Source organism: Filobasidium floriforme, assembly GCF_021052385.1.
Source record: "Filobasidium floriforme strain CBS 6241 chromosome Unknown HD553scaffold_17, whole genome shotgun sequence".
Taxonomy (NCBI): domain Eukaryota; kingdom Fungi; phylum Basidiomycota; class Tremellomycetes; order Filobasidiales; family Filobasidiaceae; genus Filobasidium; species Filobasidium floriforme.
In genome coordinates, this window is record NW_025763638.1 from 278,994 (window position 1) to 293,761 (window position 14,768).

Sequence of the window (14,768 nt, forward strand, 5' to 3'; positions counted from 1 at the left end):
CAATTGAGCGATGAGGCAGAGGATCAATGAACCGATCGAACCGAAGCCTTCTCTGTATAGACAAACAAAATTGCACATATATCTCGTGAAAATACAAGAAAGCTGAATCGTACATCATGTTGAGATCTTGCACGCGATCAAAGTGGTGCAATAATCGACGACTGCTTGGTATCGGCAATCTGCGAGGGTCCAGGGTCATTAGTCAGAAGTGTCGCGGGACGTGACCAGTGGAACATGCTCACCGTCCGAAGGGTATAATCGTCCCCATTCTGAGTGATGTATCGCACCCAAGGCAGCGAAGAGTAACCAGCCTTCTCCACAACCTTGAGGTATCGGACCTGGATTCCTGAGACCGTAAAGTAGGGAATCTCGAACTTGACCGAGATCGGAGCTCGCTTGTCCACCTCGTCTGCAGATGTAGTGTTTAAGAATTAGTCTGGCGTACTGAATTCGCTTTAGACTAGGACATCCTTCAACTTACCATTTCGCACACTGGGCAGACCGAAGTGAGCTCGCATCAAGTATTCTTTAGCACCGCCAAGCTGTTTAATCTTCCAGACAAAGGCAGATTTTTCCGGTGCATATACAACCGAACCGACCGATGCCTATGATATACGAGCAGGTCAAATCAGTATCCGTCAAGGGAATTGCTTGAGCGCACGATACTTACCCTGAACTTGGGACTATCTGCATCATCCGGAACGTGAACGTAGATCTCGACGTTGTTGGCCGTGCTCCTCCTCTTGAACTGTCCCTTGACCTTGACGACGTATTCCACTCGACTGCCCTTGTGGTTCTCGACACTAGCTTCCACCCAGATAAGCGGTTTGACGGGAGTGGATAGCCGGTATGACATCAACTCGAATTCGCCGTCAGGGGGGATGAACGAGATTGTTCGATCGTTCTCAAATCGAGCCAAACGGACACATTGATGGAACTTGACATCTTCCATCTCGATCGACTTTCCTCGGTTGGCTGCAAGAAGAACAATGAATACGTGTGATCATATTCACAAGGGTCTTGAACGACTGACCTCTGCCAGTGTTCTCAAACATGACCTTGTCATTCAGTCCCAATCGCAGTTCGGGCATTCCTGACAAGTAGCACTTCATCTTGACGGCTCCCAAGATCTCGCTCCTGATCACGGTTCCACTGGCGTTGACCTGTTCACGGAATAAGCTCGCGATCCTCGATGCTGTCACCCACTGATCATCCGACTTACCAGAAGGTTGACGCTCTCAACGACATCCAAGAACACCTCGTTCTTCCGGTACCTGATCCCCTCGCTTCTCCAAGATACGGCGTTCGTCACAGCGACAGGAGGCCGGATTACTTCCAGCTTGTGTGATTCTTGCGTGATGTATTCTTGCAAGATCTTGCTCTCAGTCGTCTGGGGGTAACCAAAGTCCATCATCTCGTCGAGAAGCTCGTAGATAATGACAAAGTTATCCCGGATAGATTCCTCCTCGAGCTCTTTGAAGTATTCAATGAGAACCTATACGACCTAAGTTAGACCATGGAACGGATCTAATGGCGTTCGGGTTGGCTCACCCCAGCTAGCCTGTGCAAGAACAGGATGATCTCGACAGCATTGGAATTCCGTTTCGAAAGAGCAAGTACTGCCAAAGGTCATACGGAGTGAGGTTGAGATCGGCCAGGCACTAAAGCAAACCATCACCCACGATATAGGTTGTTATGACGGATATGCATGTAGTTGATCCCTTCGCTAGAAAAGCATGGCGTTACTGGGATATTCTCTTCTTCCATCTCCAGGACCAAAGGCATGAATCGCTCGATATATGTTGGTGAGACGTCATCCCGGTATGACCGTTGAATCAGGGACTATAAGACGTGACGATTAGTCCTCGATGTATGTGTGCCTTTCTCACGGGCTGCGAGGCTCACCTTTCCCTTGAGATCACAGATACAAACTACAGGAAGATGAAGACGTTAGATACGCTCAATTCTGGCAGCCCCCGAGTTCCGTGCCAGACTCACCGACACTGGCCATCCTGTATATTCTTATGTCTCACGATACTGATGCAAGCCTACAGATCTCGGTTGGAACCTCGGTGAGAAAGACTGGGTGTGCCGGCACAGTTGCAGATGGCAGAAGTGGAGGGTACTTGGTATATAAATGCCTATCGAGATGAATCGTACACAAAGTCCCGCGATCCCGCGTGCTTGTCACAGCTGAGGGGCCGCTTTGATCTTGGACGCGGCAAGAACCGAACAGCACGGACAAGCGAAGCTGAACAAGGTTGCAGGGGTCGCAACGGTTTGACTAGAGTCTGGAACGGAGGAAACTGGAGTAATAAAAACAGATTACATAGCTGCCGATTATTGGCTACATTAAGATGTGGGGGTTGGTTTGTACTATCTATAATTAAACGAGATTGTCGGGCAAAGTGTAGCGGAATGTCGACCTTTTGCGTCTATCGGCTACCGGATGAGGTACGACAGGGATACCTGGATAGCGCATGCGGCGGCGACCACCCAGAAGGGTTGATAGTATCCGTCTGGGCTACCCTTCATAGCGGATGACCACACCTGATATACGATTATCGATGATCAGCGAGACCGCTTGCGGTTTGCAGCTCGATCTTGTTTGCTCACGAGTCCACCAATGACCGGTCCTACAAATCGACCAAACGAGACAAGAGACTGAGCGAGCCCGTTGGCCAATCCCACTACGTGAGGTGGCGACATGGCGTTCTGCGAGGGAAATGGACGAGCAGATCAGCAAGGTGTCGAGTTGAGAGGGGCTTGAGATGCTCACAACCAGGACCATGATCGAGGTGTAGCTGAAAGTTCCTCCAGCATAACGACAAGCCCTGATAGAAACGAGAATGGATATCAGCACGCCAACCTGCGGATGTACGCCATATGTACATACATATTGACGATCAGCACTGCGAATTGCGAAATTACAAGAGATGGTAAGTTTCAGATCTGATGGAAGCGTAGACGTCACTCACATGACATGACGATAGGACTGCCTCGACTCTCTTCATTGGCGAATCGCCTCAACATCGGCAAAGTCAAGTAAGCCGGGATATACAGCATGCTCCCGAGACGGAACATGTGAAGGTGACTGAGCTTGCCCCGAGGCGGGCTAAACATTATGACCGATCCAGGTCAGCCGATTATGCAAGTATAAGCGTTCCCAAATCTCTGATTAAAGACTTACCCGATATGGGGGTACAGGTAGAACTGTCGATTCAGGCATTCAGCGATCTGTGCCCGAGCTCAGCTGCAGTAAGTCCGCTTACCTGGTAGTAGAGTTGACACAGGCACATGATGGCGATCAGGAGCGAGAAAGACGAGGGGAACAGACCTAGCCCACCGGCCCTGTACTCTGAAACGAGGAAGGTCATGAAGACCTGGCCGTGTACGGTGTCGTGGAATGCCAATAGACCATACTGCAGAATAATCAACTTCGGCAAGGCCCTGAAGTTGGACTCTCCAGCAGACGGCGTGATCTCCGGTTCGTCAGTCTCCGTCCTCAACCTGATGGTACCGGTCTCACTCGCGGCAGATGGCTCGGCAGTGTGACCTTCGTGGATGGCGCTCATACCGCCAGCGTGACTTGGCCCATCCCCTTGACTGTCTAGGTAGTCCGATTCGTACGCTGCGGCAATAGCAGGAGGTGTTTGCAGTCCGGTATTGGAGTAAATGGCGGGCAAGTGACGGGAAACGGTGGAGAACCTTCTGCTCGATACGGAAACGCGTTGCAAGTTGGAAGATAGTCGGTTGTTCAATCCGGCTTCAGAAAGACCACCTAGACGGGGCTTGGGTGTGTGATCGGGTTCGGGAATGTCCAATAGAGGCGATCGGTCGCGGTAAGGCGAGGCGCCGGCAAAGTTGCTGCGAGAGGGAGTGGCGAGACGAGATCCAGCTTGCGAATCGTCTTCATTTTGGTTCTCATCCTCGTCGTCCTCGTCTTCAAAGACAGCCGAATCCTCGGCAGCCGTCGCAGCGCTGACCCAGAGCTCGTTCAAGTTGAAAGTATTCTCCTCGTTGGCTATTATGACTTTCGGCTCAGTATACGGCTCGGACGTGATGACAAGCATCATGCTTACCTAGCAAGAACTTTCTCGCCAAGCCGAGATGCTCATGATCTTCACCAGCACCAGCATCGTCAGTAGAAGTTCCGGCCTGGGCAGCCATAGCTCGAGCTGCCATTTCCTCTCGCTTGACTCGGATCCCACCGTATCTAGCATTTATGAAGTTAGCCAAGTTCAAGCGTTGATACTCAAGCGGATCCCTCATGGCTCACCCGTAAGCAGTACCGAAGCTGGCACGACTAGCTCTCCTGTTTCGCTCTTGAGCTTCCTCGTCCTTGATCGTTGCAACCCTCATCTGTGCAGGAGTGAGGTCCAAAGTATCACTTTGCGGGGCAAACACCGAGGATGCCTTTCTCCTGATAGTTCCAACTGTTGATTCAGGTCTGGGCGAGGCTTCAACAGCGGGTGCAGCGTCATTTTCTTCCTTGTCGAGCGGAAGGGCGATGCGGGGACGACGAGGTCCACCGTCCCAAGAAAGACGAGTAGCCAACAGAGCGCCAGTAGTCAGAATCGCTCCGGCGATCAAGGTGGGCAAGAGGTAAGGGTACGTGGCGAACAATTCTGGTAAAGGCATTCGTATCAGCTGCAAAAGTTGAGAGAATGTTCGCACAAGACTACTCACCGATCTTGCCTAAAGCCCAGGTGGGATGATTCGCAGCCGGGCTCTCGAAGACTCCACCGATAATCTGCCAATACCACGAGACTTTCTCAGCTGCAAGCCTCGCGTCTCTGAACAGCTACACATACCGGACCGACGACTATCGAGCCAAGCCAATACAGCAAGGTTCAGTCAAGCGTCATGACTTCCGAATCCGGGTTGAAGACTCACCTCCGCCCATACCCCACGCGAAACCTAGAATAGCGTAAGCCGTTGCCTCATTGGTAGGGTCCGTGATATCTCGAATTGAACCTCGGAAGACTCCGATGCTTCCGCCTACATGCACCACAAGAAGGATTAGTGGACTGCGGGATCGTTTGAAGGCAGGAGCGACGACTCACCGAATACTCCTTGTGCCAGCCTGACGCAGATCGCTTCGGGCAGCTGCAAAGTGGTAAATACATCAGTGAAATATCCTGAAAGGTATCTAGTAATAGAGTGACGGACCGAGCGCGAAGTTCCGAATGTCATCACGGCTACCGCGGAATCTCTGGATCAGCAACCCGAACAAATGCCGTCCACTAGCATCCAGCTCTCAGACTCACACAAAGCGCTGCCTAACAAGCTGACAACCAGTACCAACCTTCGCCCGTACTTATCGGCAATACTACTCCACAGCAAGCTCGTAAAGAACTGGGTGATGAAGAACACGCTGACAAGGTTGCCGGTCCAGAATCCGACGAGCGCTTCGGTCTCGGTGTTGTCAGGGTGAGCTCCGTGAGACCTGTCGCCGGAGAGAAAGAAGCCTGGAAGATAGAATTCAGGATGCATTTCTATCAGCTGGGTTTGATCTCATTAGCATGTTGATGCTTACCTCGAACCATCCTTAGGATGAATGGCGTCGAAACGTTGGCAGAGAGAAACTCGGACATCATGGCCTGTCAACACAAAGCTACATCAGTCTGACAGCATATATTCATATAGATCGAGACCGTATAGGCTTACGATGGACAAGACAATCATTGCCAAGAGCGGTAAAGGCGTCGAATATGCTGGCCTGATCCCCGGTACCAAAACCGGGATAGCAGGCTTCCCTTCCGCTTCAAATTGACTTCCAACCTCATCTCCATCCGCTCCAGGGCTCATCAACGTTCTCCTCTTGGTACTATGCATGCTGGTGATCCTGCTTGCCCTACGATTCTGACTGGAAAAGCTTTGTCTGGCCGGCCGTTCATGCGTACCGCTCGCACCCCTCAATCTCGGATGGACTTGCTCCACGAAAGTCGGTTTCCTCGAACCACCTCCAAAAGAAGGGCTCAAGTGGCTCCGATTGTTGCTTTTGCGGGAGTTGATAGAGTCGAAGACATTGCGGTGAAGAGTCCCAGAAGGCGATTCATTGGCGGATGATGGGGTAGGTGCAGAGTCGAGAGCTGAAGAGGCGGAAAACACGTCTTGCGGTGATGGTTTCGCCGGCAACGCGATGTGCGAGGGTTTCTTCCCGTTCGACATGGCGGGCAGACGAATGCAAAGGTATGTCCAATCCTCCGTATCTACCAGTCTAATTCTAGATGTAGAATGCTTGACGATGTTCGATAGGTGGCGAGGAATGCAGGTCAAGATCACGAACAAACCATCCCATCAGCACATCGCAAACGATCAGCGAGAGCGAGTCCAAGCTGCATGCTCGGACCTGAGCACGCACGACGTTTCGCGCCGGAAGCTGATCGGCAGGAATCTCGAGCGTTACGGCACGTGGCGCCACTCCTGAGCCGGCTCCCGAAACCCTCTGGAGGATACAAGCAATCTTTTGCTTGATGAATACTCCTATCACTCCCAGGTCACAAGTCAACATCCGACGGCAGATATGCACCTTTTGTACTTCATATTCATGTTACTCGGCGGATCAAATCCGATATACAGAACCAGTTGTGTCATCAATTCAAGACATTTGTGGAACACGTAGCAATAATCGCTCAAGGAGCAGAACCATCCAGATTGATAATGACAGACTTCGACTCCGTGTAGTTCTCTGAAGACTCGGAGAAATAGGAGGATCAGCTCAACGGCCGTCCTGATGCGCCGACGTGAAACGCGGCGCGTCGTATCAACTTCAAACTCACTGAGGGCTTCCTCTCCGAGTTCTCGGCCGATACCGGACTGCTTGTGACCTCCAAAGGCGACTTCTGCAGTCAAGAAGTTGTACCTTTTTACATGTGACCGGCAACACGGAAATCAGTCAATCGAAGCACCACGAAAGACGTTCCACACTGATGTCTAAGCGACGAATACTCACAGGTTGATCCCTTTTGACGAGTAACCGGCAATACGAAAGTCAGTCAACCGAAGTGCAGCGAGGTAGGACTAATAACAATGCGTAGATGACTAGTACTCACAGCACGTGCCTGTAGAAGCAGAAAAAAAAACGGAACTTTCAGGACAGAGGCCACAGACGAAGACGACCACATCCACGTACCGGCCTCGATCCTGCTTGCTACGTTGAGCGCCTTCGAGATGTCCTTGGTGAACACTGCAGAGGCCAAACCATACTCGGTATCGTTGGCAGCCTCGATGGCCTCTTCCGTCGTCTTGAATTTAAGAAGCACGACGACCGGACCGAAGATCTCCTCGTGACCGATCTTCATCTCCTTCTTGACGCTACCGAAGACGGTGGGCTGGATGAAGTAACCCTCGTGTCCGAACCTCTCTCCTCCCAACAACAAGTCGGCACCATCGTCCTTGCCCGACTGGATGTGACCCATGATCCTGTCGTACTGAATCTGGCTGATCTGAGGTCCCTGGAAAGTGTCGGCCTCGAAGGGGTCGCCGACCTTGAGGGTCTTGACGTGCTCCAAGAACTTCTTCTGGAACTCGTCGTAGATGCCCTCCTGCACAAATACCCTGCGATGAATATAATCGGGTTAGATCCTGCCGACTCGTTTTAGACCTTTGCGCAATACCGACGCCAACTCACCTCGATCCGGCGCAACAAGCCTGACCGTGGTTCAAGAAGATACCGAAGGCGGCCCACTTGACGGCGTTGTCGAGGTCGCAGTCGTCAAAGATGATGTTGGGCGACTTGCCACCGAGCTCGAGGGTGACGGCCTTCAAGTTGGAAGAAGCGGCAGCCTTCATGACTTGACGACCGACGGCACCGGAACCGGTAAAGGCGACCTTACGGATTCTAGGGTGCTCAGAGATGGCGGCACCGACGGTGGGTCCGTATCCGTTGATGATGTTAACGACACCCTATGGTCAAGCCCAACGAGCTGAAAAGGTCAGCGCGGTGTCATCGAGAGTGTTTGTGCGGGGGTTCGCCACTTACAGGGGGGAAGCCGGCCTCCTTAATCAAGTCGCACATCCTCAAGGCGGTAAGGGGGGTGAATTCACTGGGCTTCAAGACAACGACGTTTCCGGTGGCCAAAGCGGGACCAATCTTCCACGAGAACATCAGCATGGGGAACTGTAGCAAAGGTTATTCCAGAGGTTTTACCTATCAGCACCTAATATATTCCTGCCATCTTACCGTGTGAACTCACGTTCCAGGGAATGATCTGACCGACCACCCCGATGGGCTCATGTCGGGTAAAGGCCATCTTGCCGGGTCCGATGTTGATGTTCTTGCCATGGTCCTTGTCGGCCCAGCCTCCGTAGTATCGCAACACGTGAGCAGCTTCCATAATGTCGAAACCCCTCGCAATCTGAGACGCAGTATAGATCGTTGCAAATGTGAATACTGTTGTCCCTAAGCGCAAGATGGGCGTAACCAACTCACAGAGTAAGCCTTTCCGTTGTCAAGAGTCTCGAGAGCGGACAGTTCGTCGGCGTTGGCCTCAATGAGCTCGGCAAGCTTGATCAAAAGCTTCCCTCGCTCAGCGGGAGAGACTCGCTCTGCAAACAGGACGCACACTGGTCAGCTATGCGCTAAGCACGCCTAGCTTGATGTGGGCGGAACTTACCGCCCCAAGAGGTCTTGTAAGCTTTCTCGGCGGCATCGACGGCCTTGTCGACGTCTGTGTGAGATGCGGGCGTCAGCGGTTAGCGCAAAATGCAATGCAGAACAGGGTTTAACCTACCGGCAGCGGTACCCTCCTGGATCTCGGTGATCTTCTTGCCGTTGGTAGGGTTGATAACATCAATGGTCTTGCCTGCAGACGTCAATGGGCAGACGATCAAGTTAGCCTGTGGTCGAGGATCTGCTTGCTCTCTTGGTTCTGGCACTGCTCACCCGATCCCTCGACCCATTCTCCGTTGATGAACAACTTGGTGTTCACGGTGGTCTTGCCTTTGTAGGCGGCGTTGGCGTGGCTTTGCCCAAAGTCGTAAGTGAAAGACATGATCGTTAAAAGTTGTTGTTTAGCAAAGAACTATTTCGCTGGTTAGTGCAGGGACGGTCAAGAAGGGGAAGCTAGGACAGAGGCGACCCTGATCATCTGTCTCGGTATATATATACCGCAGCTCGTAGTGCACCTGACCCGGGCCAGCGAACGACCCCCGCCAGCCCCCACACCTGACCATCGCCGGGGCGGGGTGAGCGGAATCAAAACGGCTCTCTTTCCGAGTCCTCCGGCTACTTGGCGCTTTCTCACGACTGGTTTCAAGTTTTACGGCTTGACAATGTCCCGGGAGACCGAAATGTCAGGACTCTGTCAGGTCGTTGAAGTCATGTCTCGGTGCCCCTGTCATTGCGACAGGGTGATCGGAGGATAGAATGTCCTGGTACTGTCGAGAACCTGGCCCAATGCTCGGTTCGACTTTAACCCGGTCGGCTGAACCGGTTCGATGATGTACCGTTCGCCCGACAACCCCGATCGCGTAAGGTGTCGATCTGTATACGCGTCGCTCATACAGTATGCCGGCATGTGGCGCAGCGCTCTGGCGCGTGGCAAAAAGGGTGGAATATCGATTCAGTCTGGATCATGAGGATGCAACAATATGACGATACGGATTGGCAGGCCAAACGGAATACAGCGGTAAAGCATATGAAAATTAATACAGTCGGACTATCCACTGAATGTGTGTCGTGAGTTGCTAGTCGAAAGGCCGCAGGCCGGCGAGAGGTGGCGCGATAGAGGATTTTATGGGTGTCGGATGGATCGAACCACGTCGTCGAAGGTGATGGGCTTTGGGTGGTTGTCTGTATTAACAACGAACGGTACATATATATGGATTGTTAGCTGGTATATTTTATCAGAACGGCTGAAGATCACTCACCGATCCGCGCAGTCAAGTTTCCGTAAGCGTACCAAAGCGCAGGCAGCGAAGGGGTTTCCTGGAGCGCCTTGATGTCCGCCTCGACCTGTGCCATCAAGGGAGTCTTTTCGGGCTCAGGCTCAGGTGCAGGAGGAGCTTCGGGAACAGGTTCTTCAGGTGCGGGTTCCTCTGGAGCAGGCTCCCCTTCGGCGGCGGCTTCTTCTGCTTTGGGTTCTTCTGGCTCAGCAGGCGCCTCCCCGGCCGCGGCGGCTTCCTCTGCCTTTGCGGCCTTGATAGCTTGATCCTGACGGTACAAGTATCTCCTACACAGTTGCATACGGATCCGTTTAGCTTTGGCGCGCTGGCATATGATTCGGCCCAGATCTTGACTCACGCAAAGAAGAAGAAGGCGACACAGGCTGCGGCGACGATTGCGGTGAACAGCATGACCCACACAAAGACGGGTACACCGGCGAGCTTGTAGTCCGACTCGACCTTGATAGGCGTGCTACCGACCCAAGGCCCACCGGCATCGTCCTGGGAAGGGTCGTGCCAAACGGGCTCCGGTTCGGACTGGGTCGAGGTGGATGGGTCGTGCCATTCGGTTTCAGTCCCTTCGGGCTGGAACCCGGTTTCGGGCTGGAGGGTAGTCGAAGGGTCGTAGGTCCAAGGCCAGCTCTCTTCGAACCCTGAACATCCGCGCTCCGTCATGTGCGAATCGGGCGGACAAGGGGGGTAGCTGTATTGACGGTCGACGATGACCGAGCCGGGAAGATTGGAAATGGGAGCCATTGCAAAGGATGCGTGCGGTGTTGTTTTTTTGTAAAGTGCGTTGAAGATGAGTAAGGCTTAGGACGTTATCTTTGTCAAAGGTGATGAGTAGAGGGGGAAAAGAGTCGAGAGGGTGTTCAGTCTAACCCAGAAGATCTGCCTTATATGCAGCACCAGACACGTCTCGCCTCGCCTCGTCTCGTCTCGTCGCGTCGCGTCTCTCGCAACCAGGTGACCATCGTACCACCAGTCTTGCTAAACCATGATCTAATCATCCAGGATGTCAGACCTGCACGTCGACGCGTCGTCAAGCGCACAAATCCAGTCCAGATTGAAGTTTCAAACGACGCGCGCGCAGTTCGCGGCGTTTCGGGATTTCGATGTCGTGTTGGGTGCGCATGCTGAACCACACAAAAGTGAATCATCCACTTTGACGCTCAGACACTCCTTGAGATGCTCTTGCCACCAGATCCAGACCACAGAGTATAGGTAGGCAAGCCCTTCTCCGTCTCGAAGGACGCCGAAATCGCTTGGAAAATGAAGTCTACAGGTAGGGTTCCGCGTCATCCCCAGCTATCGAGTGCACCCGGAGACACGATATACCGTCCTAGTACAGGTGATAGCTAGCTCTGAGGGAAGAACTCATAGCCATTACATTTCTGCCTTTCAGTTTGTTTACGCAGCCATCTCGCCAACCGAAGGCCTGACGAAATCGGTATGTGATTACAAATCATACAGATCGGGCTTCCGTACAGGTCCGGTGGCAGCGTGATCAAGGATACATGACTAGCAAGCTGTGGATGTGTTTTCTGCTACGTATCGGTATGGTAAACCGGTTCCAAGTCGAAGCTCGAATCACTCGAAATGCATCGTCCTTTCCAACCAATTCTGCCATCATTCCGGTGGGCCAAATATTCGACCGCTTAAGGTACAAAAGGCACATGTTCCGCGTTTGCGCATCCAGCCCGATCTTAAGAACATCAAACCTTCCGGGATCGCATTGACGGCTCGCAGAAGACTCTTGTGTAGACGACACATCACTGCCTACACTTACAACGTATCAGTGGTCCCGCAGGAGGTGATACCTGGATCACTAGGTCATACGTGGCGAGAACTATTCGAGCCTAATCAATCATGTTCGAGTGCGATTCGGCGTTACCGGGTGTGATCTAAGCCGTTACGGACAAAGACAAATACCCGATGGAAACGGTTATGCCAAAGGGCCTTTGACCTTGGTGCGCAGCTTGTCTGATACCAATAGTGTATGAAAGGGTCCTTCCCATCTGTAGCTGACCGCTTTCGTGTTAGTGGTCACCGGGACACGTCAGGCGATAGGAACTGATCCATCCAACTCGTCTTGTCTCCCCACAGCTACAGAAACCTATCAACGTTCTATAGATTTCTCCATGACATCACAAGGCCATGGGAGCCTTTGAGAACCGTAGATTCATGGGTTGTCGCAATCAAGAAGCAGAAAGCGTAATATGTCGTGCTGACAAACAAAGGAAGAGAAACACCAGCATTCTCAATCGTCGAATGATGACGTTGTCTCTCGAGCCTTCTGAACTGCTCATCCCCGCAATAAAGGTCGGAGCCCAGACCTCTGGATCGATTTGCCTGTTGATCTTATGCCAAGATAACTACCACTTTCAGCCATGTCAGCAAATAAAACCGAAGAACCTTTCCGCGGTGTTCGAGCCGGGACAACGCAAGCGACGCACAAATGGAGCGACCTATCGGGAGGCGAAAAGGTCGCCATCTATGTGACTTCCAGTATCCTGGGACTTTGCTTAGTGTGTGGTATCGCCTGGGCCATCCGTGTCTTTTATGGGTGAGACCATTTTCACCGTAGTGGCTATCCTTTGATCGCGCTGACATCTCGAAGTCGTACCACAGCGATTTCGTGAAAAGATCGATGGGCGCATTGTGGTGTACTCAGAATTCTCGCGCTCATCAAGAGAACCCATCCGAGCCCAATACCAGCGATAGTGACGGACCTGTGATGCCGCATCAATCTGAAAGCACTCCTCGTTACAATTGGATCAAGCTCACTTCTATGCCTTGGGAAAAACACAAACGGAAGCGAGAGGCAAGCGGTACAAATAGTAGTCAAGAAGCACCTACTGTTTGAGATTCGGACTGTTCAGATCACCGATTGTAGAGAGACGGGACTTGTACCTATCCCATCTATCACGCACCATTGGGGCACATTTCAATGGGGTTATTTGCCATCGCAACCGGGTGTGTTTAGGAAAACGGCAGTCTCGATCGAAGTCAGTGCAACGGGGGCCGTCAAGTGCGACCCTGTTCTGATAGATTGACTGTCTGTACTCTTTTCGTCCTCATCTCATGCATATGTCTTACAACCCAAATGCCCATCTGTCTCCTCGATCCCGGTGTCTCATGTTCTTCTGCTCGTCTCGACATGTTCCTGTTGCGTCGCGACAATCCTTCGTCCTTGTCAGAATACCATCAACGTCTGGATTGCATGGTCTTCAAGCAAATGTCTGTTTCTTGCGCTCCTCGACGGCCGAGATTGGATGATAACTATCCTGAGCGCCTTCCTTTTCGACGCACATCGAGCAAGCCTGATGATGAGGTAAGGGTCAAGTATGTTCAGTCGATAATCGCGCAGGACGTGGCAAGAGGAAGATCGGTAGACTTACGACTAAACAGGTCTTCAGGACGTCCGTAAAGTCTTCCTTTGAAACTTCAGCCTTGCGCTCAGAGTTGTTTTTGGCGAGACGAGCCATCCCCGCCGCAAAAGTCCCCATGAAACAATCCCCTGCACCAGTAGTGTCCTTGATAGGATTGAGCAGCTTGGCAGCGGGGAGGTGCCCGGATTCAACGTTCTCGGTATCGGTACCGCTGGACGTCGTCGAGAGTGACCGGACGTAGATGACCCCCTGACCGCCCAACGTACAAAGGATGCTCGTCTTGCAATCCAACTTCTTGTAGAGTGCGAGAGCATTCTCAATGACCTTTTCTGGCGAATCTTCAGAGTCCGAAATCGAGTCTGCCTTGCCCACTAGCGAATCGTAGATCGTAGACATCTCCCCCTGGTTGACAATAAGCCATTCGAGCTGATCAAAAGGGAAAGCCCGGAGTGCTTCGGCAGAGAGCATCGGGGATGGGTTGAAGATGGTAGTGGCGGATCGGGAGTGGGCGGCCTTGAGGTAAGACAGTGTGGAGTCGAGGGGGATTTCATTGGCGAGGAGGAGATGTGTGATGTTGTCTGGGATGAGCGGGGTAGGGTCTGGTCGAGGATGCGTGTTGGCGCCTCCGAGAATGACTGCAGGAAGTGGTATTGCGATCAGCCAGCTGAAAACCATGTTACAAGTGTTTCTTTTTACTCACTAATGCAGTTTTCGCCATCGTCGGCAAGCTGGATGACAGCCTTGCCGGTCGACACTCCCTCGGCCAGGACGATCCTGTCTCCAATAATCTTGCCCTCTGATCCCTCAATATAATCACAAAGCTTCCCCTTAACAGACCTTCCCTCGTCGTCTCCTCCGACAGCACCGTCGAGCAAGACATCCGCTCCAGCACATGCAACAGCCTTGGCTTGATTGGCTCCCTTTCCTCCTAGAAGCTTCTTGAGGGAGCGCGAGGCGATGGTTTGACCGGGCCGTACGATATTTTGCACTGAGTAGAACTCGTCGATGTCTGATTCGAAACGAAGCCGATCTTCCTTTCAGCACCTTTACTGATGGCTTGGGACTCTGTGTATACTCACTGATCGAACCACGAACGAGCACGGAAGGTCGAGAAGAGGTCATTCTTGCAAGGTGTAATAAGAGTTGGTAGTGGCCGTTGAGAAAAGCTTGGAAAGGCTTCGTGATCAGATTTGAGAGTACAGCAAGTCAGACCAGCAGAGTGTCTCCTGTAGGCGCTGTGTCTATTGTTCAAGTACCTCTAGTCGCAACTAACGATTTGACAAAGGATCGACCAAGTTCAAGGTCAAAGTTGACATTTTGCGTGCTAGAGAGAGCGTGGTGAGGTGACGTATTGCTTCCGAAGGGCTCGGGGGATAAGCATCCGGTCATCTCCGAGGATGTCGGACGTCGGCTTAGCCGGCGAACCTGTACCGCAAGCGCAACCTTGTCACCTCCTGCAGCGCCCGCTGCACGCTGTCCAGGTAT

General features: G+C 52.4%; 5 protein-coding genes across 5 annotated transcripts; all 5 read right to left on the reverse strand.

The window, feature by feature from the left end:
- Nucleotides 1-45: 45 nt before the first annotated feature.
- Nucleotides 46-2,166, reverse strand: HD553DRAFT_314971 (Mu homology domain-containing protein). The gene is made up of 10 exons (XM_046180421.1): nt 1,999-2,166; nt 1,906-1,931; nt 1,683-1,842; nt 1,552-1,619; nt 1,223-1,495; nt 1,034-1,163; nt 671-975; nt 482-605; nt 243-409; nt 46-179 (listed from the first exon to the last, which is right to left on the reverse strand). Exons 1-10 carry the CDS (start codon nt 2,009-2,011, stop codon nt 138-140), a joined length of 1,308 nt encoding a protein of 435 aa, XP_046034913.1. The 5' UTR covers nt 2,012-2,166; the 3' UTR covers nt 46-137.
- On the reverse strand, nt 2,167-6,260 carry HD553DRAFT_298358 (major facilitator superfamily domain-containing protein). Its single transcript, XM_046178580.1, has 17 exons — nt 5,671-6,260; nt 5,540-5,603; nt 5,271-5,471; nt 5,173-5,201; nt 5,067-5,109; nt 4,897-5,001; nt 4,815-4,825; nt 4,690-4,753; nt 4,280-4,628; nt 4,083-4,216; nt 3,273-4,024; nt 3,191-3,213; nt 2,979-3,115; nt 2,897-2,912; nt 2,780-2,834; nt 2,617-2,715; nt 2,167-2,550 (listed from the first exon to the last, which is right to left on the reverse strand). The coding sequence occupies exons 1-17, from the start codon at nt 6,172-6,174 to the stop codon at nt 2,443-2,445; spliced, it is 2,694 nt and encodes an 897-aa protein (XP_046034914.1). The 5' UTR covers nt 6,175-6,260; the 3' UTR covers nt 2,167-2,442.
- A 260-nt stretch (nt 6,261-6,520) lies between these two features.
- HD553DRAFT_314975 (aldehyde dehydrogenase) lies at nt 6,521-9,114 on the reverse strand. The gene is given in 12 exon segments (XM_046180422.1): nt 6,521-6,694; nt 6,786-6,868; nt 6,959-6,968; nt 7,119-7,120; nt 7,132-7,563; nt 7,637-7,911; nt 7,988-8,125; nt 8,202-8,363; nt 8,438-8,553; nt 8,622-8,675; nt 8,739-8,810; nt 8,891-9,114. The coding sequence occupies 12 exon segments, from the start codon at nt 8,997-8,999 to the stop codon at nt 6,639-6,641; spliced, it is 1,509 nt and encodes a 502-aa protein (XP_046034915.1). The 5' UTR covers nt 9,000-9,114; the 3' UTR covers nt 6,521-6,638.
- A 626-nt stretch (nt 9,115-9,740) lies between these two features.
- Nucleotides 9,741-10,647, reverse strand: HD553DRAFT_325286 (uncharacterized protein; the record flags this gene model as incomplete). Its single annotated transcript, XM_046181595.1, has 3 exons — nt 9,741-9,799; nt 9,877-10,178; nt 10,250-10,647. The coding sequence occupies 3 exons, from the start codon at nt 10,645-10,647 to the stop codon at nt 9,741-9,743; spliced, it is 759 nt and encodes a 252-aa protein (XP_046034916.1).
- Nucleotides 10,648-12,943: 2,296 nt separating this feature from the next.
- On the reverse strand, nt 12,944-14,636 carry HD553DRAFT_314976 (ATP binding protein). Its single transcript, XM_046180423.1, has 4 exons — nt 14,363-14,636; nt 13,984-14,292; nt 13,293-13,918; nt 12,944-13,214 (listed from the first exon to the last, which is right to left on the reverse strand). Exons 1-4 carry the CDS (start codon nt 14,403-14,405, stop codon nt 13,122-13,124), a joined length of 1,071 nt encoding a protein of 356 aa, XP_046034917.1. The 5' UTR covers nt 14,406-14,636; the 3' UTR covers nt 12,944-13,121.
- Nucleotides 14,637-14,768: the final 132 nt, after the last annotated feature.

Excerpts from the sequence above, each read along its gene's own strand:
- HD553DRAFT_314971 (XM_046180421.1), bottom strand. Across the intron at positions 1,496-1,551 it reads TCTTGCACAGGCTAGCTGGG|GTTCTCATTGAATACTTCAA; the intron begins GTGAGCCAACCC and ends TAGGTCGTATAG. Across the intron at positions 410-481 it reads TCTGCCCAGTGTGCGAAATG|ACGAGGTGGACAAGCGAGCT; the intron begins GTAAGTTGAAGG and ends CTACATCTGCAG.
- HD553DRAFT_298358 (XM_046178580.1), bottom strand. The coding sequence starts at position 6,174 with ATGTCGAACGGGAAGAAACCCTCGCACATCGCGTTGCCGGCGAAACCA. Across the intron at positions 5,202-5,270 it reads CTTGTTAGGCAGCGCTTTGT|CCGTGATGACATTCGGAACT; the intron begins GTGAGTCTGAGA and ends ATTCCGCGGTAG. Across the intron at positions 5,002-5,066 it reads GCTGGCACAAGGAGTATTCG|GCGGAAGCATCGGAGTCTTC; the intron begins GTGAGTCGTCGC and ends TGGTGCATGTAG.
- HD553DRAFT_314975 (XM_046180422.1), bottom strand. The coding sequence starts at position 8,999 with ATGTCTTTCACTTACGACTTTGGGCAAAGCCACGCCAACGCCGCCTAC. Across the intron at positions 8,364-8,437 it reads ACAACGGAAAGGCTTACTCT|ATTGCGAGGGGTTTCGACAT; the intron begins GTGAGTTGGTTA and ends ACTGCGTCTCAG. Across the intron at positions 8,126-8,201 it reads GTCAGATCATTCCCTGGAAC|TTCCCCATGCTGATGTTCTC; the intron begins GTGAGTTCACAC and ends CCTTTGCTACAG.
- HD553DRAFT_314976 (XM_046180423.1), bottom strand. The coding sequence starts at position 14,405 with ATGACCTCTTCTCGACCTTCCGTGCTCGTTCGTGGTTCGATCA. Across the intron at positions 14,293-14,362 it reads GCTCGTTCGTGGTTCGATCA|ACATCGACGAGTTCTACTCA; the intron begins GTGAGTATACAC and ends GTTTCGAATCAG. Across the intron at positions 13,919-13,983 it reads CGATGGCGAAAACTGCATTA|TCATTCTCGGAGGCGCCAAC; the intron begins GTGAGTAAAAAG and ends CACTTCCTGCAG.